The sequence below is a fragment of the Ranitomeya imitator genome, chromosome 5, assembly GCF_032444005.1.
Source record: "Ranitomeya imitator isolate aRanImi1 chromosome 5, aRanImi1.pri, whole genome shotgun sequence".
NCBI classification, from domain to species: Eukaryota; Metazoa; Chordata; class Amphibia; order Anura; family Dendrobatidae; genus Ranitomeya; species Ranitomeya imitator.
In genome coordinates, this window is record NC_091286.1 from 235,442,238 (window position 1) to 235,467,549 (window position 25,312).

Consider the following 25,312-nt stretch of genomic DNA (forward strand, 5'->3'; position numbering starts at 1 on the left):
CAGCTTCATCTATCTGCTTTAGAAGTAGACTTTCCATGCTTTCTGTTATATTTGGGGGTTTGTAACAGACCCCAATGAGAATTTTGTTACCATTTTTCCCTCCATGAATTTCAACCCATATGGACTCGACATCCTCATTCCCTTCGCTAATATCCTCCCTTAAAGTGGACTTTAGACAAGACTTTACATAGAGACAAACCCCTCCTCCTCTCCGATTTTTACGATCCTTTCTAAACAGACTGTAACCCTGTAAGTTAACTGCCCAGTCATAGCTTTCATCTAACCATGTCTCGGTTATTCCCACTATGTCAAAGTTACCTGTAGATATTTCTGCTTCTAGTTCTTCCATCTTGTTTGTCAGGCTTCTGGCGTTTGCGAGCATGCAGTTTAGAGGATTTTGTTTTGTTCCAATCTCCTCACTGTGGATTGTTTTAGAAATGTTCTTACCTCCCTTCTGAGTATGTTTTCCTGGGTCGTCTTTGTTCGAGTCTAATGTTTTTCTTCCCGTCCCCTCTTCTTCTAGTTTAACGCCCTCCTGATGAGTGTAGCGAGTCTTCTGGCGAATGTGTGTTTCCCAGGTTTGTTGAGGTGTAGTCCGTCTCTGGCGAGGAGTCCATCATACCAGTAATTCACACCGTGGTCCAGGAATCCAAATCCTTGTTGTCTGCACCATCGTCTTAGCCAGTTGTTTGCATCAAGGATCCTGTTCCATCTCCTGGTGCCCTGCCCGTCTACTGGAAGGATAGAAGAAAAAACTACCTGTGCATCCAGTTCCTTTACTTTCTTCCCCAACTCTTCAAAGTCCTTGCAGATTGTCGGTAGGTCCTTCCTTGCCGTGTCATTGGTGCCAACATGTATCAGAAGAAATGGGTGGACGTCCTTGGAGCTGAAGAGCTTTGGTATCCTATCGGTCACATCCTTGATCATCGCACCTGGAAGGCAGCATACTTCTCTTGCAGTTATGTCCGGTCTGCAGATGGCTGCTTCGGTGCCTCTCAGTAGTGAGTCTCCCACCACCACCACTCTTCGTTGCTTCTTGGCTGTACTTTTTGCTGTCACTTGTTGCTGTGTGCCCTTTTCTTTTTTGCTTGCTGGTATTGCTTCATTCTTAGGTGTGCCATCTTCATCCTCTACAAAGATTTGATATCGGTTCTTCAGTTGTGTGGTTGGTGATTTCTCCATGGTCTTCTTGCTTCTTTTGGTCACATGCTTCCACTCATCTGCTTTTGGAGGTTCTCTGACACTTTTTGCACCTTCTGTGACCAGTAGAGATGCTTCTGTTCTGTCTAGAAAGTCTTCATTCTCTTTGATGAGTTTCAAAGTTGCTATTCTTTCTTCCAGACCCCGCACCTTTTCTTCTAAAAGGGCCACTAGTCTACACTTCTGACAGGTGAAATTGGATTCTTCTTCTGGTCGATCTGTGAACATGTAGCACATGCTGCAGCTCACCATGTAGGTTGTCACATCTGCCATGTTGCTCCTAGATCCTGCTGACTTGCTGTGTGTTTTCCTTCTTGTGTAATCTACTCAGCCAAGCTCTCTTGCAATAATGTCCTACAGGCAAAAATTCCTGGTTTGGTGATGCTTTCGAAGCAGCTGGTCCCGGCTGTACCCAACGATCTTCTAGCTTAGGGAGACTTCGCTTCTCCCAGAAGGCACCTGGAATATGCAAATTAGCCTCCTGAAGCTTGAATCCCTGGTTTGGTGATGCTTTCGAAGCAGCTGGTCCCGGCTGTACCCAACGATCTTCTAGCTTAGGGAGACTTCGCTTCTCCCAGAAGGCACCTGGAATATGCAAATTAGCCTCCTGAAGCTTGAATCCCTGGTTTGGTGATGCTTTCGAAGCAGCTGGTCCCGGCTGTACCCAACGATCTTCTAGCTTAGGGAGACTTCGCTTCTCCCAGAAGGCACCTGGAATATGCAAATTAGCCTCCTGAAGCTTGAATCCCTGGTTTGGTGATGCTTTCGAAGCAGCTGGTCCCGGCTGTACCCAACGATCTTCTAGCTTAGGGAGACTTCGCTTCTCCCAGAAGGCACCTGGAATATGCAAATTAGCCTCCTGAAGCTTGAATCCCTGGTTTGGTGATGCTTTCGAAGCAGCTGGTCCCGGCTGTACCCAACGATCTTCTAGCTTAGGGAGACTTCGCTTCTCCCAGAAGGCACCTGGAATATGCAAATTAGCCTCCTGAAGCTTGAATCCCTGGTTTGGTGATGCTTTCGAAGCAGCTGGTCCCGGCTGTACCCAACGATCTTCTAGCTTAGGGAGACTTCGCTTCTCCCAGAAGGCACCTGGAATATGCAAATTAGCCTCCTGAAGCTTGAATCCCTGGTTTGGTGATGCTTTCGAAGCAGCTGGTCCCGGCTGTACCCAACGATCTTCTAGCTTAGGGAGACTTCGCTTCTCCCAGAAGGCACCTGGAATATGCAAATTAGCCTCCTGAAGCTTGAATCCCTGGTTTGGTGATGCTTTCGAAGCAGCTGGTCCCGGCTGTACCCAACGATCTTCTAGCTTAGGGAGACTTCGCTTCTCCCAGAAGGCACCTGGAATATGCAAATTAGCCTCCTGAAGCTTGAATCCCTGGTTTGGTGATGCTTTCGAAGCAGCTGGTCCCGGCTGTACCCAACGATCTTCTAGCTTAGGGAGACTTCGCTTCTCCCAGAAGGCACCTGGAATATGCAAATTAGCCTCCTGAAGCTTGAATCCCTGGTTTGGTGATGCTTTCGAAGCAGCTGGTCCCGGCTGTACCCAACGATCTTCTAGCTTAGGGAGACTTCGCTTCTCCCAGAAGGCACCTGGAATATGCAAATTAGCCTCCTGAAGCTTGAATCCCTGGTTTGGTGATGCTTTCGAAGCAGCTGGTCCCGGCTGTACCCAACGATCTTCTAGCTTAGGGAGACTTCGCTTCTCCCAGAAGGCACCTGGAATATGCAAATTAGCCTCCTGAAGCTTGAATCCCTGGTTTGGTGATGCTTTCGAAGCAGCTGGTCCCGGCTGTACCCAACGATCTTCTAGCTTAGGGAGACTTCGCTTCTCCCAGAAGGCACCTGGAATATGCAAATTAGCCTCCTGAAGCTTGAATCCCTGGTTTCAAGCTTGATAAGAAAAGTGTCCAAAATATCAACATAAACTTGTGCATTTATTGAAGATGTAATGACAGGCATCTCCCCAGTTCCTTTACTGGACATGCAGCCCAATGTCTTCAATGACTGTGGAAATTTGTATGTTCTGTTCAGGCAGTCATTTTTATAAATCTCATTGGAACGGCACCAAACAAAAGTTCCAACATCATCACCTTGCCCAATGCAGATTCGCGATTCATCACTGAATATGACTTTCATCCACAGTCCACGATTGCTTTTTGTAACCTTGTTTTTTTCTGTTTAGGTGTTAATGATGGCTTTCGTTTAGCTTTTCTGTATGTAAATCCCATTGCCTTTAGGCGGTTTCTTGCAGTTCGGTCACAGACGTTGACTCCAGTTTCCAACCATTCGTTCCACATTTGTTTTGTTGTGCATTTCCTGTTTTGGAGACATTGCTTTAAGTTTCCGGTCTTGACGCTTTGATGTCTTCCTTTATGTTTGCCTTTAACAACCTTCCCATGTTGTTTGCATTTGGTCCAGATTTTAGACACAGCTGACTGAACAACCAACATCTTTCGCAACATTGCGTGATGATTTACCCTATTTTAAGAGTTTGATAATCCTCTCCTTAGTTTCTGCAGCTATGCTTCTGACTGTAAAACCCCAGCGAATGAATGGAAACTAGGTCAATGACCTGTAGTTACCTTCATTCGTGGTGAGACGCCCTCTGCTGGATGTCCTTCGAGCGTGGGAAAAATTCAGAAAAGTTCCCAGGCTCGAGTTCATATGAGGACAACCAGCAGAGGGCACCTCACTGCGAATGAAGGTAACTACAGGTCATTGACCTAGTTTCCATTCATTTGCTGGGGTTTTACAGTCAGGAGCATAGCTGCATTATAGCAGAGCTCCTGGCTGTAAAAAAAATTAACCCCTTCAGATGGATTTACAACGTGGGACGTTACAGATCCTCGGAAGGTATGGATATTGTTGGTTTATTATTTTTTCTTTGTCACAGAGCGAGGGTCTTCAGCCAGTTGATTGAGCGTACAATAAAATATTACAACAAATGGTGTGTTTATTTCATTAAAATACTTTTGAATAATGTGTGTGTTTTTTTTTTTTAACTCTTTCATACAATTGGATTAATAATGGATAGGTGTCATAATTGACGCCTCTCCATTATTAATCTGGCTTAATGTCACCTTACAATAGCAAGGTGGCATTAACCCTTCATTACCCCATATCCCACCGCTACACTGGAATGGGAAGAGAGTGGCCAAGTGCCAGAATAGGCGCATCTTCCAGATGTGCCTTTTCTGGGGTGGCTGGGGGCAGATGTTTTTAGCCAGGGGGAGGCCAATAACCATGGACCCTCTCCAGGCTATTAATATCTGCCCTCAGTCACTGGCTTTACTACTCTGGCGGAGAAAATTGCGCGGGAGCCCACGTCAATTTTTTCCGCCATTTAACCCTTTAATTTAATAGCTAGAACGGCCAAATTTTGCACATACACACTACTAACAGTAGTGTGGAATATGCAAAAACAAGGGGGATATGACATGGTTTACTGTATGTAAACCATGTCTCATATCATGTCGAGTTTAGGAAGGAGATCGCAAAAGCCGGCAATTGAATTACCGGCTTTTAAGCTATCTCGCATTGGATTATATATATACAGTATATATGTTTTTATTATTTTTTGAGCACATGGATCCTTTGTATATCCGTATGTCGGTTTTGCAAGCCTGCGAGAAAATCTCGCAGTACGGATGCCATACGGATTACATACGGAGGATGCCATGCGCAAAATACGCTGACACACCCTGCCTACGGAGGAGATACGGACCACTATTTTGGGGACTTTTCAGCGTATTGCGGCTGTAAAATACGGACCGTATTGTCTTACGCCGAGTGTGACACCGGCCTTACTGACTACCACATTTTTTGTTCTTGATTTGTTTTAGTGTTTCTTAAAGCCAGAAAGCTGCCATTTGAAATGACTTTAGTTTTGTGCCATGTCTGTGATCTACTTTTTTCCCAAAAATTTAAACAACTGAATGAACATCTTCCAAGGGCGGTGATTACATAATTTTTGCCTGGAGTTGTATATCATCATTGCTGTACTGCATATAACTGAATTATCCATCCCCCTGTTTTTAAGTTCCTTCCCCGTTTTTTATCTTGTCGTTTGTGGTCTGTTTTTTAACATGTTAATCAATTTAAAGTGATTTGTATAAGTTATATTTGCCTAACTCTTGTATACATTTTGTTGGTTTATATTTTTGTATTCGAAAGCTATTATTTGGATATTTTTAATATTTCCTTCTGTAGGTTTTCTTTTAGATTTAATAATATTTGTGTGCTCAATTTGGCAGATAATGTTGCATTAAGTTAATTTACTTCTTTACTATGTGTTTTAGACACTATTGGCCAGATTCTAAGATGAATTCAATTCATTAAATGTCATGCACTTTCGCCAGAGATGTACTCTTGTCAGGGACTGAAGTACATTTATGTTATAAGTTATGCTAAGTGGCATAACTTTTCATGAATTAGACGGTCATGCATAGCCACACCCATTTTGACAAATTTGACTGGTAATGGTGGGAAAACTCCAAAAGTTGCAAAGCTTTTGCACAACTTCTGACTTGCACAAAACTTTAGGACTTATTAATAATAATAATAATAATAATAATAATAATAATAATATTGAGGTGTTTAAGCAATATTTCTGGTGTAAACTACTTAATGAGTTTTATAATTAAATAAAAGGCTGCATTTGCCATTCCAGGTACAGGTCCCCCCACCTGGAATGGTGAGTGCTGCCTGTTCTTTAATCAGACATCAGGCTTTCTTTTTCACCGGCTAAGCACCCGAGTTTCTTTGCTGTGCAGATCATCACTGCGCAGTTACATTGGGTTGACGTGTGCCCAGGGTGGATTTGATTTAAATCTAACTGATTTAAATCACGATTTAAATCACTAGTCAGTAAGGCTTGATTTAAATCAGTGATTTAAATCAAAGTTTCTACCTAACTGAATTTGACTCCGCAGAGGTCCCAGCCTCTTCTTCACGGCAAAAATGTTACAGCATGAACAGAGTTGAGAAAAAGACCTTAATCCTATTGTTCTACAAACCTATGAATACAGAATCAACCCCTTCAGTGCCAAGTCCAAGAAGTTAGACAATATGTTTCTGATTGTTTGGAGTGGAATAGATCTGCACAACACAAGAAGAATGTGAATCTAAGTGTGAGGAGGAGGAAGGGCAAGCAGACAAGAAAATGAAAGTGAAACTTTGAGCACAGCCACAGACAGACAAGTCTGGATCTGTTTTTGTGTACGATCTGAGGTTTATTACATTATTTCCTTATAATGGCAGCAGGCCGTAAAAGAGACCCAGTTTGGGAATATTTTAATGAAGCTCCTTCGCCTATCGGTAAGGCAGGCATGCGTGCAAAATGCAAACGATGCAACAAAGAGATGCAAGGCCTGGTGGCGCGAATGAGGCAACATCATGAGAAGTGCGGTGATGAAGATGAGGTTGGGACCTCTGCGGAGTCAAATTCAGTTTTGAGAACTGCGTAAGTAAAGCGAGCGTCTGTGATAATATAGGAGAGAAACTGCCCACTAATCCTACAGAAACCTCTGGAAGAGCATGGCATTGTGAATGTTACACATATACAGCCTTTATTCTACTGAGTTAAACAACTCAGCTTTATCTCATGATGGAAGAACCTTTGGATGGTAAAATATTTTCCTCAAAAAGCAATTTATTGAAAAAAATCCGATTTAAATAAAAAAAAATCCGATTTAAATAAAAAAAATCTGATTTTTTTTTTTTTTTTTTTTTTTTTAAAAACATTGATTTTTATCCACCCTGCGTGTGCCAGTGCTCAGCCACTGGTGTCGGGACATTTCTTCCCCTGATGGACCAAGTTCCTTAATGAATTGGAGCCTTAGTGCCTCATTTGAACATGGTTGTTGCATAAGACCAAGAAAGAACAAAATTGTGCCAACATTTAGGCACAAAGTAAGAAAAATCAAGAAGTGAGTTTGCGAACAAAACATAAGACTCTGGACTGCTGAATAAGCTGATATTGGCAGTGTTGGCCTACTCTTCCTTCGCAGATTGTGTTGGGGGTAGAAAAAAAGAACTGGCTTGTTGAATTTGAGCGGTAAATTCATTTGCTCTTTCAGAGATAATCTGCTGCTAAAGGAGACTCGCAGTGGCTCGCTCATGGGGAACACAGGAGCACTCTGCTGAGTGTTACTGTGTATGGTGAAATCAGAAAGAGCTCTTGGCCAACAGTGACCTAATGTGTGTGGGGGAGTCTTTAGACAAAGATATTTAAAGATTAACCAAATTTACCATCCAGCATGAGCCACTGTGATAAATTCTGTACATTTTTAGACTCCTGTCTGTTTATGCAAAATGTAGAGCAGGATTAGTATATGTAATTTTCTGGTTTTGTCTGTGTATAACCTAAAATCTATCCAGATATCCAAAAAGCACATTTTTATTTATTAAATGCAAGTTAAAGGATTGATCCAGGACTATTTTTATTTGTTTTTCTGGCTTCTCATTAAAAGAGCATCGGTTTCTCTTCCTGTCTGATCTGTTGATGGAACATGACTGATGACTTCATGCTGATTGAAGCTGGCTGTCAATCAGCATGATGTCAGCAGTCACACACCGTCAACAGAGCAGGGTGGAAGAGAAGCTGCTTCTCTTTTAATGAGACGTCGGAGCAACTACCTGCCTTTTTTTTAGGCAGAAAGAAGAAGAAAAAATAGTCCTAGATCAGAGACTGGCATAATGGCTTCATGTATACATAGAATCTTTATAGCTTTGCTGGTAGTGCTTTTTTGCTTTCCATTTCTCCTGCATACCTCATTTATCGTCCTCTTGAAAATACCAAGGATAGTCAAAACGTCATATAATTGCCGCTTATTTCACATATTTGTGTATTCAACTACAGTACTGTGTGCTTCCACAATATATTTTTATCAGAACTACTAGAGAGTACAGTGAATCAATCTATAGACCATCAAAAATTGACAGACTTTGCATAAAATTTTGAACACACATGTTGAGCCAGCAGAGAACTAGTACAACAGATCTGGGATTTCGCACTTGGATTTTATGATGGGATGTTGGAGTACTGTCACTGCTAAGCCACATCTTTTCAGATAAAGAAAAGCAAGCTGTCAGAATCCCATCAGTTACAAAATTAAAAATGGCTTAATATTGTTAACGTGCGTTAGTCATTGTGATTTTGACACTGACATACTATTTTTCAGACATAGAGTGAAATTTCTACATTGCATAGGTGCTTATTATTAAATTTGGTTGGTATTCCCATCATAGATATTTATGGCAATCCAAAAGACACAAATGATTCATTGGTGCGAATACTAACCTTTACTTTCACATTTAAGGGAGTTATGGAAAAGGACAAACACTCACTTTTTCCACATTACATTCAGTACTCGCTGAAAAAAAATTGTATTACACAAAATATGTCGGCATAAATAACACAGATAAAAGGTGCTATTTTTCATTATGTGGAAATAAGCCAATGAGAGTAGTAGAAACTTTTATAGTATCTTATGATAATCCAGAACCCTAACAATATGTCATTGCTCCCAACCCACCTAAAAAAAAAAATATGTCATAACAATATTGTTGTAACCATTGTAGTTAAGTATATTGAGGTATTGATTGATGCTTTTTCGAACTCTTATCCATGAGGGTTCCTCTGAATTTGTTCAAACTTTGCATTGTTTTCACAACATACAGACATCAACTAAGTGTAACAGGCCCGAAAACAAATGCTTATTGTTATGTCTTCTTGCAGGTGGTTTCAGCCCAGTAGGACAGTCACTCAGTCGTACACCATCAATCAGACTTCAAGTGGTAAGACAGCTCATTTATTGTGTATAGCCGTATTTGCCATCAAACATCCGAGTTTGCACATTATGTCAGTGTGTCATTCCAGTAAGAATTACTTCCACTGAGGTTAAATGGTGAAGAGATTTCAGATAAATACTGATGCACAAAAATGTGTATGCCTCATTCAAGCTCATACAAACTATGTAAAATGTTTTTGCTGTTCTAGTATTTACTACTATAGACTCTACCCCACAAATCGGAATCTAAAGGCCTGCTGTTGTATCTATACTAGTGATGAGCGAGTGTACTCGTTGCTCGGGTTTTCCCAAGCACGCTCGGGTGACCTCCGAGTATTTGTTAGTGTTCGGAGATTACGTTTTCATCACCTCAGCAGCATGATTTACAGCTACTAGACAGCTTGATTACATGTAAGCATTCCCCAGCAACCAGCCAACCCCCACATGTACTCAGCCTGGCTAGTAGCTGTAAATCATTCAGCTAAGGCGATGAAAACTTTATCTCCGAACAAAAACAAATATTCAGAGATCACCCGAGCGTGCTCTGGAAAACCCGAGCAACGAGTACACTCGCTCATCACTAATCTATACTCCTCAAAATTGAATTTCCAAGAATTAAGTCACTTAATTATGGATATCACATCATGGATAGACATGTTAATGATATGTTAATGGTGAAAAATGGAAACAAATTGTTCAAAACATCTTGATGTATTGAGTATGAGCCCTATGTGCAGAAATGTACACTTACTCATCTTGGCTGCTCTCAGTGAGGCAATTATTGGTTGTCTAAGGAATGTTCTGCCATGCTAAATTCACTTGGTCACTCAAGTTAAGATACTCTACTGACAGTTTCCTTTGCAGTTGCCTTCCAATGACCCCCAGATGTACGCAATGGGAGAAAAGTTGGGTGACACTACAAGACATGGTAGCATGGTTAGGCTACGCAAGCTACCATACATTATGCTAACCCACACCATTATCCCGGAGTAACCAGGTGAAAATGCCAGGATGTACGTTGCTCTTTTTACTGTTAGAAACCTGCTTGGTCTAAACATAGTACTGTGGCCTGCATTTTCCCTGGACTTCTCTCCCATCTGGACGTCATTGATTGGCAATTGCAAAGCAGTGGATCGTGATGATTTTTGTGCCCCAATGTTTTCAGCATGGCAGAAAATTTCTCAACAACAAATAATATCATTGATAGCATGATAAGTCGTATAAGTGCGTGTGTTTCTGCATGTTCTGCTCATACTCAATACTGAATATAAATCAAGATGTTTTTGAAAATTGTTTCCATTTAGTTTATTAATTTGCAAGTCATTAACATGTTCACTGATCCAGTGATTTCCATATATCTATGATTTTTCTCCTTGGTATTGAAATTTCAATGTTCAGGATTGTGTATGAAATACTACATCAACCTTAGTTCTTAATTTTACTGTAAAGGGTTTTAGTAAAATGTTTAGCTATAATGCATTTTACATTCTTCTGCAGATAGTTATATAAGTTATATACCATATTCTTCGGATAAGACGCACCCCAAATTTTGAGGAGAAAAATAGTAAAAAAAATTTTTTAAGAAAATGGTAGTGCTTCTTATAATCCATGCGTCTTATTGCTTATTGGGGGGGGGGGGTGTCTGCGGTGAAGCAGGGTCCCAGGGTTGCTGCTGGATGAGGCAGGAGTGGGGTGATGCCGCAGGCTGCGATGAATGGGTGTTCTTATGTGCCGCTGCAGGTGTCAGGTTCCTGCGGGGTGTTCGACGCTGCTGCGGGGGTGTCTGGTGCTACTGCAGGTGTCTCCGATGCAGCGGGGGGTTCTGTCGACATTTTGTGAAAGGCCAAAACCCCCCGCAGTTCCATAGTTTCCTGTGTGGTGGACTCCTGTGTGGTGTCTTATAATCTGAAAAATACGGTACTTAGATACAGATAACTCTACTGCATACAGTACCGGTGAAAGGTTTGGATACACCTGTTCATGCAATGATTTTCTTTGTTCTTACTAGAATGTGTACATTGTATATTCAGAATGAATATGGCAAAACCACAAAGCAACTCATATGGAGTAAAGGCGTAAAGAAACACGTGTGAAACAAACCAGAATGTATGTTAAAGCTTTGAGTATTCAAAGTGAATACCCTTTTACCTTCTTAACAGCTTTACTCTCCCTTGGCATTCTCTCTTCATCAGGAAATCACCTCAAAAAGGCTTTCAGTGAACAGGTATGCATCTTAAAATAATCACTTGTGCAATCACTGAGCTTTTTGAAAAGTTTCTGAACATCAGATATGTTTTGGAAAGGCAGTGGTGGTACATAGTTCCATACAGTACTGAGTCATATTCCACACCACTTCTTAACCAGAGTATGGCAAGACCACTCAACTAAGTAAAGTGAAACGACAGTCTATCATTACTTTGAGATGTGAAACTCAGTCTTTCTGGAAAATTGCTAAAACCTTGCAGCAATGAAAATAATCAATTACTATGATGAAACTGGCTCTAATGATGCATTACCTATGAAAAAAGTCTAAGGATTACCTTTGCTGCAGAGGATAAGTTCATCTGAGTTACTTGCATCTGAAACCGCAGGTTGACAGCATCCAAAATAAGGAAAACCATCAAGCAGCAGTCACAGCTCAACATAAAACTGTCCATAACAGACTGCGAAAATAGCTCTTAGGCTAGTCACAGAAATAAGATGAAATCGCTTTTTAGAATGCAGTATGCAGTATTCCACAGAAGTAATAGTAAAAAGAATAAGTAACAAACAATATAAGTAATATCATGTAAAATTACTATAACATTTCCCCTGTATAGTCAGACACTGATAACATACAATTCAGTACAGTATTTCATCCTGACTTTGCCCCACAGATCTACCTGTACGCTTATAAAGTTGTGTCTATTTATAAATGATTAGATTCCTAGGATTGTATAAAACTTTTCACACACATCTCTGAAAACACTGAATTCATTTCCACAGGTTTCTATGTTATTACAGCGCTCTGTGAGTCACTATAAACAGACCTCAGGGGCTTCTGTACCAATGAGACAGAGACACACCCTGCCAAAAAAATGCCTTAATTTCACAAAGCAAACAAAACTTCATTAATAGTTACTTTGGCTATTGGTGCATATGTGGGCAGAAAGGAATTATAGAAGTAAAACTTGTTTTGTGAAAGCACCTGCTTAGAAATTGGAAGTGATGTTCAGGAAGTGTGTAGCCATTCATTTCCTTTTAAAGGGAACCTGTCAGGTCCCCCATGTCCTACAACCCAGCAGTATTCACTTATGTATGAGTAAAAGTCCCTGACTAACCATCTCTGTATAACTTTTTTTCTGTAAAAATTAGGTTTAAAAAAGCATTTATATTGTCCCAGTTTCCTATGCTAATGAGAGCTCTGACTTGTCGATGGGACATTGGTTTCCCCAGACTAGTCAGCCCTCTTTCCATGTTATCACACCTCTGTGGGTGTGATAACATAATCTGCAGGAGCCAATGTTTTCGCCAGCTGTTGCAAATCTCGCGCACGCATGCCACACATTTTGGCAGCATCACTGCTTCTTTGTAGCCGCTTCTGACCTTAGGGACATGCGCACTGCACCTCTTAAAGGGAGGGTACACCGGCTACAAAGGCGTAGAGACGCTGCAGAAATGTGTGGCGTGTTCAAGATTTGCAGAAGCTGGCGTTGACGCCAACTCCTGGAAATTATGTTATCACGCCCACAGGGACATGATGACATGGAAATAGGGCTGACTAGTTTGAGGCAACTAATGCACGATCAACCTAATTAGCATAGGAAACTGGGACAATATAATTAAAAAAAAAAAAATAATAAATTATACCGAAAAATGTTAGGCAGGGAATTTACTTACATATAAGTGAATGCTGCTGGGTTGGAGGGAATGGGGGACCTGACAGGCTCCCTTTTAAATAGAAAACCTCATGAGATATGACTTTGTTTGAAGGGGTTGTCCTGAAGCAGAATCCGCAGTCACTCTTTGTGACAGCAGGCTTTGGAATTGTGATAGTGTGCGATACGTATACTGTCACAATCCCTGTGTGAGTGGGCGAATACGTGACTGCGTATGTGATTTGCATTCTTATGGTCACGTGCCAGCCAGACTCTTTGCTTCTCTCAATTCTCTTCTATTAAGAGATTTCAGGTGAGACTAGTTGACACATGACTGCAAGTGTTAAAATTGCATACATTGGTCAATTGAACATCTACTCACCGAGCATTCGTTGAAATCATGACAGTGTGAAATTTGGAAGTTTGCAGTCATATGACCTCAGAAGCAGAGTTACTTCTTAGTCTTCCTTTCCTGGGTTGGTTCTCATGAAAGCCATTTTCTTCGTAGCAATTGATGGTTTTCATGACTGCACTTGAGGATATCTTCAAGGTTCTAGAAATTTTCTGCATTGACTGACATCATGTCTTAAAATAATGAACTCTTGTTTCTCTTTGCTTTGTTGAGCGGTTCTTGCCAAATTCTGGCTTAGAACCATTGTGGAATATGTCTGAGCACTGTATTAAACTATGTACCAACACTGCCTTTGCAAAACACACTTGATGGTCACAAACACTTTCTGAAGGCTAGTGATCCCACAGATGAACTCTTGATGAACCATATCTGTTAATTGGAAGCCATGTTAGTTGACTACCTTATGAAACTGCTTGAAAGAATACCAAGGGAGTGTAAAGCTGTCTTCAGAGTAAAAGGGGGTTAGTTGAGGAATCTAAGGTTTATCACATATTGTGGTTTGTGCCACACTTGTTTCCTTACTCCTTGTTTCCATATGTGTTCTTTTTTGGTGTCGCTACCTTCTTTCTGAATCTACAATGTGCACATTCTGCTGCATGAACAGGTGTCCAGACTTTTAGTGTATGTTGCATTTGTTACTAAAATCCCTGACCTTTTATCCTATCTGCTAAGTAATAAATACTTACCTTCCGCTGTCTGTCCCCGGCGCTGTGCTTTCCTGCACTGACTGTGAGCACAGCGGCCGGAAAGCAGAGCGGTGACGTCACCGCAGTGCTTTCCGACTGGTCGGCGCTCACAGCCAGTGCAGAGAAGCACAGCGCCGGGGGACAGACACCGGAAAGTAAGTATGTAGTGTTTGTTTTTTTTAAATTTTATGCTGGTAACCAGGGTAAACATCGGGTTACTAAGCACGGCCCTGCGCTTAGTAACCCGATGTTTACCCTGGTTACCAGTGAAGACATCGCTGAATCGGCCTCACACACGCCGATTCAGCGATGTCTGCAGGGAGTCCAGCGACGAAGTAAAGTTCCGGACTTTCTGCAGCGACCAACGACATCACAGCAGGATCCTGATCGCTGCTGCGTGTCAAACTGAACGATATCACTAGCCAGGACGCTGCAACGTCACGGATCGCTAGCGATATCGTTCAGTGTGACGGTACCTTAACATACCTTGGCTACCTCAGTTGCTGCCAGCTCCCTGTGCAATTGCCAACTAATGACATCCTAGATATACTTGATGGGTGTCAAGTCTGGAGAAGCTACACACCAGGGTAGCACATTGAGGCCACACAGACAGCTCACAGCAGTATAAGCAAAATGTAATCTGGCTTTGTCATGTTGAAAAACTGCACCATCCTAGCCTTTGAGAGCAGTTAGGTCAGTGGATCACCTGTAGCTGGACATCTGGCTAGTAGCCAAGTGTCGTGAAAACGTCTTCTGATGTTTTGGGTAGACACTCTTAGTCTTGCTATGTGAAGTCTAATTACTTCCAGTACCGAATGGTTTCGCTACGCACTATTCTTCGAATTTGACACCACCTTGGCAATGTCATGCAGAGACTTTCACGAGGGAACATCACACTCTAGTCTTCATTCCATGTACACTAGCAACCTAGCATTACATTAATTTGGTAGTGGAATCAGTGGTAATACTATTTCTCTAAAGTGTCTCAAGAACCGGACCGCATGTTGCTCTTACTAATGTGTGCTGCATGCTTGGCCCAATCAATGCCTACCATGGCTTGCAGTATCTCTGGATTTGTCTCCCAATGAGCACATCTGGGATGTCATTGGCCGGCAATTACAAAGGAAGCTGCCAACAGAGGATCATGATGATTTGCATACCAAAGTGCATTCAGTGGGGTGGAACATTTCTGAGATTACCAACAATAACTTAATTGATATCATGATGAGGTGTGTAAGTATATGTATGTCTGAGCCTGGTGCTCATACTCCATACTTTAAATATATAAAAATTTGCATATCATTAGCATGTTTAATGATCCTGTTTTGATATCCACGTGACTTTTCCTTCTTGATATTGCAATTTCAGTGTTATGGGGTGATAAATACATATGCATAAGTTTATTTTCTTATTTTTTTCCAATAATTTTAGAGTAATTTAGAAGCAAAGGTTTCGTCACTAAAAATAGAAGCTGACAGTATTCTACCAGTCCAGGAGACAGTGAGTATCCTCTATTCACACTTTTCTTTATGTTGAGTATTACTTGGTAATTAAACGTCTTTATTAATGACATTTGGTGCTAACTGTATGGATATGCTTATGATTTAGACAAAACGTGGCCAACTGCAAGGCAAAATAGCAACATATCAGAAAGAATATAGTGGTAGAGATCTTGTTTATTGTTGGTTCATAAAAAAAAAAAGTGAAATGTAGGATCAATCTATGATTGATATAAATCAAACACTGATTAGTCAAAAGCTTCCATCACAAAATAATGAACTACACAGCTATGTAGAGCCATCATGATTTTACTTTTCTAATTTCTAGGGTCCAACAGAAATGAAAATGTTAAATGCCTGTGTCACATTAACAGTTTTCCAAGTGTCACCCTGTGGTGTTTTTGCATTCTAGGAAATAATTTCACTTTGTGTCAAGTTCATAAATCAATATATAAGCAGCTGTTTTGAAATTGGTACAGTAGTTGGTATGATTAGTGTGCAAAACCATTTCTCGTAGTTCCCACAGTCTATTATCATATGTCTCCGTCTGTGTTCCCACCACCTTGATTCCTTTAGTAAAAGTTTACAAAGCCTCGGTTTCTACCAAGGTAGAGCTTTGGTTTCAGCTGTTTTACTGTGAGAGGAAGTATATGGTAAAGGGTGCCTTTGTGGCATGAATGTGATAACATTGTGGTGGTCTTATCTCCCCTCTAGGTGATTGCTCTATATGACTACAGTGCACATAGATCAGATGAGCTAAGCATCCAACGTAGTGACATTATCCATGTGTTGTACAAAGATAATGACAATTGGTGGTTTGGCAGTCTACAGAATGGACATCAGGGTTACTTTCCAGCAAACTATGTGGCTGCTGAAAGTAAGTTCATACAATAGAAAGTAATATTGGTTTAACTGATTATTTTGCTCCATGCATCTGAAATGATTTGGAAACTTAATAGTGTCATGTTTTTTTTTTCCAGTCCAACATGACGATGACAACCCCACAACATCCAAATTTCACTATCCTGGTCCCCATGAACAGTCACAAGCTGATCATCCTGAACATAATGCTGGCATGGTAAATATCTTTACTACTAACAGAAAAATATACTGTACAGTGGGGCAAAAAAGTATTTAGTCAGTCAGCAATAGTGCAAGTTCCACCACTTAAAAAGATGAGAGGCGTCTGTAATTTACATCATAGGTAGACCTCAACTATGGGAGACAAACTGAGAAAAAAAAATCCAGAAAATCACATTGTCTGTTTTTTTAACAATTTATTTGCATATTATGGTGGAAAATAAGTATTTGGTCAGAAACAAAATTTCATCTCAATACTTTGTAATATATCCTTTGTTGGCAATGACAGAGGTCAAACATTTTCTGTAAGTCTTCACAAGGTTGCCACACACTGTTGTTGGTATGTTGGCCCATTCCTCCATGCAGATCTCCTCTAGAGCAGTGATGTTTTTGGCTTTTCGCTTGGCAACACGGACTTTCAACTCCCTCCAAAGGTTTTCTATAGGGTTGAGATCTGGAGAATGGCTAGGCCACTCCAGGACCTTGAAATGCTTCTTACGAAGCCACTCCTTTGTTGCCCTGGCGGTGTGCTTTGGATCATTGTCATGTTGAAAGACCCAGCCACGTTTCATCTTCAATGCCCTTGCTGATGGAAGGAGGTTTGCACTCAAAATCTCACGATACATGGCCCCATTCATTCTTTCATGTACCCGGATCAGTCGTCCTGGCCCCTTTGCAGAGAAACAGCCCCAAAGCATGATGTTTCCACCACCATGCTTTACAGTAGGTATGGTGTTTGATGTATGCAACTCAGTATTCTTTTTCCTCCAAACACGACAAGTTGTGTTTCTACCAAACAGTTCCAGTTTGGTTTCATCAGACCATAGGACATTCTCCCAAAACTCCTCTGGATCATCCAAATGCTCTCTAGCAAACTTCAGACGGGCCCGGACATGTACTGGCTTAAGCAGTGGGACACGTCTGGCACTGCAGGATCTGAGTCCATGGTGGCGTAGTGTGTTACTTATGGTAGGCCTTGTTACATTGGTCCCAGCTCTCTGCAGTTCATTCACTAGGTCCCCCCGCGTGGTTCTGGGATTTTTGCTCACCGCTCTTGTGATCATTCTGACCCCACAGGGTGGGATTTTGCGTGGAGCCCCAGATCGAGGGAGATTATCAGTGGTCTTGTATGTCTTCCATTTTCTAATTATTGCTCCCACTGTTGATTTCTTCACTCCAAGCTGGTTGGCTATTGCAGATTCAGTCTTCCCAGCCTGGTGCAGGGCTACAATTTTGTTTCTGGTGTCCTTTGACAGCTCTTTGGTCTTCACCATAGTGGAGTTTGGAGTCAGACTGTTTGAGGGTGTGCACAGGTGTCTTTTTATACTGATAACAAGTTTAAACAGGTGCCATTACTACAGGTAATGAGTGGAGGAAAGAGGAGACTCTTAAAGAAGAAGTTACAGGTCTGTGAGAGCCAGAAATCTTGATTGTTTGTTTCTGACCAAATACTTATTTTCCACCATAATATGCAAAAAAAAGGATAAAGAAACAGACAATGTGATTTTCTGGATTTTTTTTTCTATGTTTGTCTCCCATAGTTGAGGTCTACCTATGATGTAAATTACAGACGCCTCTCATCTTTTTAAGTGGTGGAACTTGCACTATTGCTGACTGACTAAATACTTTTTTGCCCCACTGTATGTAACATTGTAAAGTAGTGGCCATTTCATTGATGAGCAGATTTTCCTCTAAATTCTTACGAGTGTGCCACATTTCTAGTACCTTGAACACAAATTAGAACCAACTCACGAGAGAATAAAATCAGAATTTCATAATTTAAGACACTCCTTTAACAGAAAGAAAGACATAAGGTGCATATCGTCTCAAAAAATATGATGATTATTGAAATTGTAAATTTGAAACAAAAAAGACAAATGTAATAGATACAATAACAGAGTAACCACACACATAATATGTAATGCAAGAAAAATACAAGAAAAAAGGAGAAAAGACCGAACTACAAGGATCAACACAGTAATAGAAAAAAACCACAAAATGATGTATAAAGTAGTCCCAAAAAATATTTTTATTAGTAACAAATAGGGACAAAAAAAGGAGAAAAAGGATGGCAAAGTGGCGCTAACCACACACAATGTGTATCAGCCCACACGAACACCGCATATGTTGTATCAAAATATATAATACTCAAATGTACATAATGTTACAAAGAACAACTAAAACAATGGCATATATCAAATACTATAAATATATATAACCCGTAGAATGTACTAGAGGGGCAAATACATGTACATAGAGGCACATCAGGAAACCAAAGAACCGCAATGATCAGTGCACATATATCTAAGTAGAATCAATTGTTTAATGTAAGACCGAATCAATTGCTTAATATAGGACCGAAACATATTGTGACCTGCAGCTGCATAGAATATCAGTCACAACATGTGACTGTAGATACCATGGTTTACCTGAATGTAGCGGTGAGTGCGAGCAGACGCGCGTTTCGGATCAGAAATCAGAAATCCTGACGAAGGATTTCTGATCCGAAACGCGCGTCGGGGCGCGTCTGCTCGCACTCACCGCTACATTCAGGTAAACCATGGTATCCTTGTAGTTCGGTCTTTTCTCCTTTTTTCTTGTATTCCTCATTTACCGAATGGTCTGCCATTTTTTGTTTTTTTATCTTTTCCTTTATCAAGCTTTTCGATATATTGTTGTTTTTACGTATTCTACTACATTGCTTGTGAAGTGTGCATTTCCTTACACATAATATGTAATAGTGTCAGTTATTACATATGCTAAGTATGCTTTTGACAAATTAGCTCTAACCTCTATGTGAACAGTTCTAGTCAATACCAGAAAGTTTAAGCCACAGTAGAACTACAAGTGTTCAAAAATAAATAAAAAAAAGGAGGCATCTAGTGTAACTTGGTTCTAGCGCCACAACTTGTGTTTCACCTTAGCTTCATCTGGGGGCATGACTTTGGGTTACTCTGTTATTCTATTTGTTGCATTTATCTTTTTTGTTCTAACTTTACAATTTCAATAAACATTATATTTTATGAGGCGATATGCACCTTATGTGTTTTTTTTCTGTTGGTATTTACTTTCAATACAAAGTAGTTTGTAACACACGAGGGGCAGGTACTGACAGCTTGGGGCCCCAGTGCAATAAATGTGCCTGGGCTCCTCTCCTTTTATGGCTACAAAGCTATAAATCAGATATAGTGTGTGTATAAGGCTTGTTGCTGTACATAAGTGAGGATGCTATGTAATATGGGACAGTGTTTACATAAATAAGAGGGAAAGCTATGTAATAAGGGACAGTGCTATACATAATAAGTACATTATATACTAAGGGACTGTGTTATTCATTATAAGGTTACATTCAAACATTTGCGTGAATTGTCGGTTTTCTTGGGCATCGCACAGATCCATTGAGTATGTCCTATTCTGATGTTCACAATCAGTTTAGAATAGGACATACTCTGGATCTCATACTCAGATCCCGGAATGTCATGTATGTGTGAATGTGAATGGCTCTATGAAACTCTATTGGTCTGGTAGTATTATAAGTCCCTGTATAGCGTCCTTCCCCACCCTACAATTCATTGTAAGTCCCTGATTTCATCCTCCCCTTTATTAAAAAAAAAAATATAATCTTGTCATTTTCACACGCGCCTCTGTGACTTTTTTGTACACTTACTTCCTGATCTTTCAGGAAGAGAATTTGGCAATGCTTCATAACATAAGATTACAATAAGAGGTAACACCTCTATGCACAGCTGATGACACAGGATCACCAATCACAAAAGGCGATGTCATAGCTGACCCTCCTTCCTTTTTCATATGCTCGTTAGATGCTTCAATATATAATAAAGGATTTGAGTCTATTCATTGTGTTTAATAAGCATGTGGATTTCCTGAAACGAAGTCTGCTGCCACGTGGAGGCTGACACTATTATTGCATTTAAATAAAATTGGCTCCTCCCCAGCAGACTATATCTCACCTGCTGGCATCAGGCTCCCTCAGTTTTTAGTAGTGTCATTTAAAGGCAATGGTCTGTCTTAGGTTAAGTGCTAACTAGAGATGAGCGACCGTGCTCAGATAACATCTTATCCAAGCAGGCTCGGGTGTTATCCGAGCATCTGGGAGTGCTCGTATGTTATGTTCGAGTCTACGCGGCTGCATGATTTGCGGCTGTGAAACAGCCTCAACACGTGCGGATTACCTAACAAACACGTTCTGCACCTTCCTCTTACATCTTACGGCACGGCACCTTTTAAAGGAAACCTGTCAACCCCCCCACCCCCACCCCAGACGTTTTTAACTAAAAGAGCCACTTGTGCAGCACTAATGCTGCATTCTGTCAAGGTGGCTCTTTTAGTTTGGGTCCCTGCAAACACTGAAATAAAAGCTTTTATAATGTGTCCCTCATACCAGAATTTGTCAGGTGGGCATGTCTTTTCCCCCTGACACAAAGGCCTCCCAGCCATCACTCAGGGCCTCCGAGTGCCGCCTCCATTTCCTTCATGAACATCCCCAGCGCCTGCGCTGTAAGTTCAAAGGGCAGCGTAAACTGCGCATGCCCAAAAAAAACTTACAGCGCAGGCGCTGGAGACGTTAATGAAGGAAGTGGAGGCAGCCCCCGGAGTATTGAGTGATGGCTGAGAGGCGTTTGTGTCAGGGGGGAAAAGACATGCCCCCCTGACAAATTCAGGTGTGAGGGGCACATTATAAAAGCGATTATTTCAGCGTTTGCAGGGACCCCAACTAAAAGAGCCACCTTGACAGATTGCAGCATTAGTGCTGCACAAGGTGGCTCTTTTAGTTAAAAACGGCTGGGGGGGTGACAGGTTCCCTTTAAGTGGTATGGGGCATAAAAACTCATTGATGTATTTCTCCTCGTGGGATAGCAAGCTTACAGGGGCAAAAAATTCCTGCAATGTGGATGTGGTAGGCTGCTGGGGGGGCTGATACTAAGCACTCAACAGTTTTGTGTCACTAATTAGTGGACTCTTCTAGGTTTTTCTGCCCTTTTTCTATCACTGTCTGAAGCTGTTTTTGTAGGAGGGGTAAGTGCGTTGCTAGATCATTTTCTAACCATGAGGAATTTACAAAGGTTTTACAGAGAGCGTGGTAATACCCAGACAAACAATTTCAAAAGCGTAGTTTTCTGGAGATGTTCTGTCCCTATCCGGCAGAGCAGGTGGCCTCTTGGTCTACTCCAACAGTTGTAGACACTAGAGTTGAGCGACCTTGACCTTTTTAGAGTCGAGCCGGGTTTCGCGAAACCCGACTATCTCAAAAGTCGGGTCGAGTGAAATCGGCCGATTATGGCGAAAAGTCGGGATCGACCGAAACACGAAACCCAATGCAAGTCAATGGGGCAGCATAGTCGGCAGTGAGTGGGGGCCAGGAAAACACCTAGAGTGCCCATTTTAATGTCAAAACCATCCATTCTTCTTAATGAAGCTTGTCAAGCGTAATTTACCTTATAATAATTGGAAGGCATTTGAAATTGGGGGTCATTTGGCTAAAGTTGTGTGGGGTAGGGCTGGTTCAAGTAATTAGTGGGCCCAGGAAATCTGGACCACGTCACGGCAGTGGAGCAGGGAGAGGTAAGTATTTCAACTTTGCAAGTGCTGTGATCCTGAGCAAGCAGGGGGGGCCCACTTGTTGGCATTGGCACTGGCACAGGGCACCTCAAAGTACAGCGGTGTGTTTGCACGGCGGGGGCGCCTCCCACCGGCAGCAACACTTTTGCGTACTATGAGAGGCCCTGTGCCAGTGACGTCGCCAACTAGTATTCCTCCCCACCTGATGAAGGAACCTGCACTTTCATCTGCACCTTCCTCTTTGTCCCCGTGTAAGGTGGTATGGTATGCGGGAAGAGCAACCTGACTTTCAGCAGGGTCACAATGTTGTTGTGTAGCATGCACGGGGAATGTTGCGTTATGGGTCAATGTACCAGCAGACTCATCTATCACTGGCTGGGCAATGGGCACGATGAAGTGGAAACACAGATATAGGCCCAAAGAATAAAGTGGGCTAAATGCAGTTCAAAATTGGTAACACAGGAATAACCAGGGGGCATTGCAGTGGAGGACAACTGGAATGAGAGGCTGACACAGAGAGTAGGGCCAAATCAGTAAGTAGTCGAAATGCAGTTCAAAATTGGCAACCGTAGTAAACAGGCGGCACAGCTTTGTTCAGTGGAGGAGAACAGCAAGGAGTGGCAGACACCGATAGTAGGCCCCAACCCAACTAGTAGGCCAAATGCAGTCTAACATTAACAACTACTTAACGAGAGCCTGAAAATGGAATTTCAGGACAGGAAACCAGGAGAACAGCAAGGAGTGGCAGACACCGATAGTAGGCCCCAAACCAACTAGTACGCCAAATGCAGTTGTTCCATTTAACCACAATTTAATGAGAGCCTGAAGATAGAAGCTCAGGAAAGGCAACCTGGGGAACACCTTGGAGTGTAACACACCATCTCTCTACACCCCATACCCAATTTGAAGGCCTAATGCAGTGTAGTTTCCAAGAACTACTAAACGAGAGCCGGAAGATCGAAGCTCAGGAAAGGCAACCTGGGGAACACCTTGGAGTGTAACACACCCTCTCTCTACACCCCATACCCAATTTGAAGGCCTAATGCAGTGTAGTTTCCAAGAACTACTAAACGAGAGCCGGAAGATCGAAGCTCAGGAAAGGCAACCTGGGGAACACCTTGGAGTGTAACACACCCTCTCTCTACACCCCATACCCAATTTGAAGGCCTAATGCAGCGTAGTTTCCAACAACTACTAAACGAGAGCCGGAAGATCGAAGCTCAGGAAAGGCAACCTGGGGAACACCTTGGAGTGTAACAAACCCTCTCTCTACACCCCATACCCAATTTGTAGGCCTAATGCAGCGTAGTTTCCGACAACTACTAAACGAGAGCATGAAGATCGAAGCTCAGGAAAGGCAACCTGGGGAACACCTTGGAGTGTAACACACCCTCTCTCTACACCCCATACCCAATTTGAAGGCCTAATGCAGCGTAGTTTCCAACAACTACTAAACGAGAGCCGGAAGATCGATTCTCAGGAAAGGCAACCTGGGGAACACCTTGGAGTGTAACAAACCCTCTCTCTACACCCCATACCCAATTTGAAGGCCTAATGCAGCGTAGTTTCCAACAACTACTAAACGAGAGCCGGAAGATCGAAGCTCAGGAAAGGCAACCTGGGGAACACCTTGGAGTGGAACACACCATCTCTCTACACCCCATACCCAATTTGAAGGCCTAATGCAGCGTAGTTTCCAACAACTACTAAACGAGAGCCGGAAGATCGAAGCTCAGGAAAGGCAACCTGGGGAACACCTTGGAGTGTAACACAACGTCTCTCTACACCACGGAAGGGCTGATTCTTAGGAAGGAAGGCTGTTGGAAATAAGCATTGCGCGTCCGAGGGTGATTATATTCTTATTAGGTATATACTCACCCTCGGACGCGCCCTGCTTCTTTATTTGGAATGAATGTTTATTTGCAATGTGGTGTTGACTTTCTCTATTATTTTGGTAATTAATGATTTTATTATTTTCATTGTTTTGCATCTTCTCAGCAATAATATAAAGAAGACGCGACAGGACAACACTCGGTGGATGCCATATCTGTGTTTTCAATTTAAAAAACCTTTCAGTTAAATACTTGCAGGATAAAGTAATTGTAGCTGGTGGCCATTTTTAGTACTGTACCAGATTTTAGTTGTGTGTTTGTTTTTAATGTTAAAATGTCTGCATTTGATATCTCACCAGTATTTTCTTTTTTATAAGCAAAATACTTTTTTTTTTATTTTATGATGTTGGTTCAAGGGGTACACGGGCAGCAGTAGACAGGTCAGTGTAGGCCTAGTGGAAGGAGGGACCGCAGACAGGCTTCGAAGGCCTAACATAATAAAATGGGCTGGCTGTAGGCAATTTAAAATTGGTTCCAGGGGAACACGGGCAGCAGTAGACAGGTAAGTGGAGGCCTAGTGGAAGGAGGGACCGCAGACAGGCTTCGAAGGCCTAACATAATAAATTGGGCTGCCTGTAGGCAATTTAAAATTGGTTCCAGGGGAACACGGGCAGCAGTAGACAGGTAAGTGGAGGCCTAGTGGAAGGAGGGACCGCAGACAGGCTTCGAAGGCCTAACGTAATAAAATGGGCTGGCTGTAGGCAATTTACAATTGGTTCCATGGGAACACGGGCAGCAGTAGACAGGTCAGTGGAGGCCTAGTGGAAGGAGTGACGGCAGACAGGCTTCGAAGGCCTAACATAATAAAATGGGCTGGCTGTAGGCAATTTAAAATTGGTTCCAGGGGAACACGGGCAGCAGTAAACAGGTAAGTGGAGGCCTAGTGGAAGGAGGGACCGCAGACAGGCTTCGAAGGCCTAACATAATAAAATGGGCTGGCTGTAGGCAATTTAAAATTGGTTCCAGGGGAACACGGGCAGCAGTAGACAGGTCAGTGGAGGCCTAGTGGAAGGAGGGACCGCAGACAGGCTTCGAAGGCCTAACATAATAAAATGGGCTGGCTGTAGGCAATTTAAAATTGGTTCCAGGGGAACACGGGCAGCAGTAGACAGGTAAGTGGAGGCCTAGTGGAAGGAGGGACCGCAGACAGGCTTCAAAGGCCTAACATAATAAATTGGGCTGCCTGTAGGCAATTTAAAATTGGTTCCAGGTGAACACGGGCAGCAGTAGACAGGTAAGTGGAGGCCTAGTGGAAGGAGGGACCGCAGACAGGCTTCGAAGGCCTAACGTAATAAAATGGGCTGGCTGTAGGC

At 42.1% G+C, this 25,312-nt stretch overlaps 1 protein-coding gene across 4 annotated transcripts in view; it reads left to right on the plus strand.

Moving 5' to 3' along the window:
- AHI1 (Abelson helper integration site 1) overlaps positions 1–25,312 on the plus strand; it is a 372,368-nt gene that overhangs the window by 282,734 nt on the left and 64,322 nt on the right. For all 4 annotated transcript variants that reach the window (XM_069725981.1, XM_069725982.1, XM_069725980.1 and 1 more), the window contains exons 20-23: positions 8,942–9,000; positions 15,380–15,448; positions 16,162–16,324; positions 16,428–16,525. In XM_069725981.1, the coding sequence (XP_069582082.1) occupies positions 8,942–9,000; positions 15,380–15,448; positions 16,162–16,324; positions 16,428–16,525 (389 nt within the window). The remainder of the gene's footprint in view (positions 1–8,941; positions 9,001–15,379; positions 15,449–16,161; positions 16,325–16,427; positions 16,526–25,312) is intronic.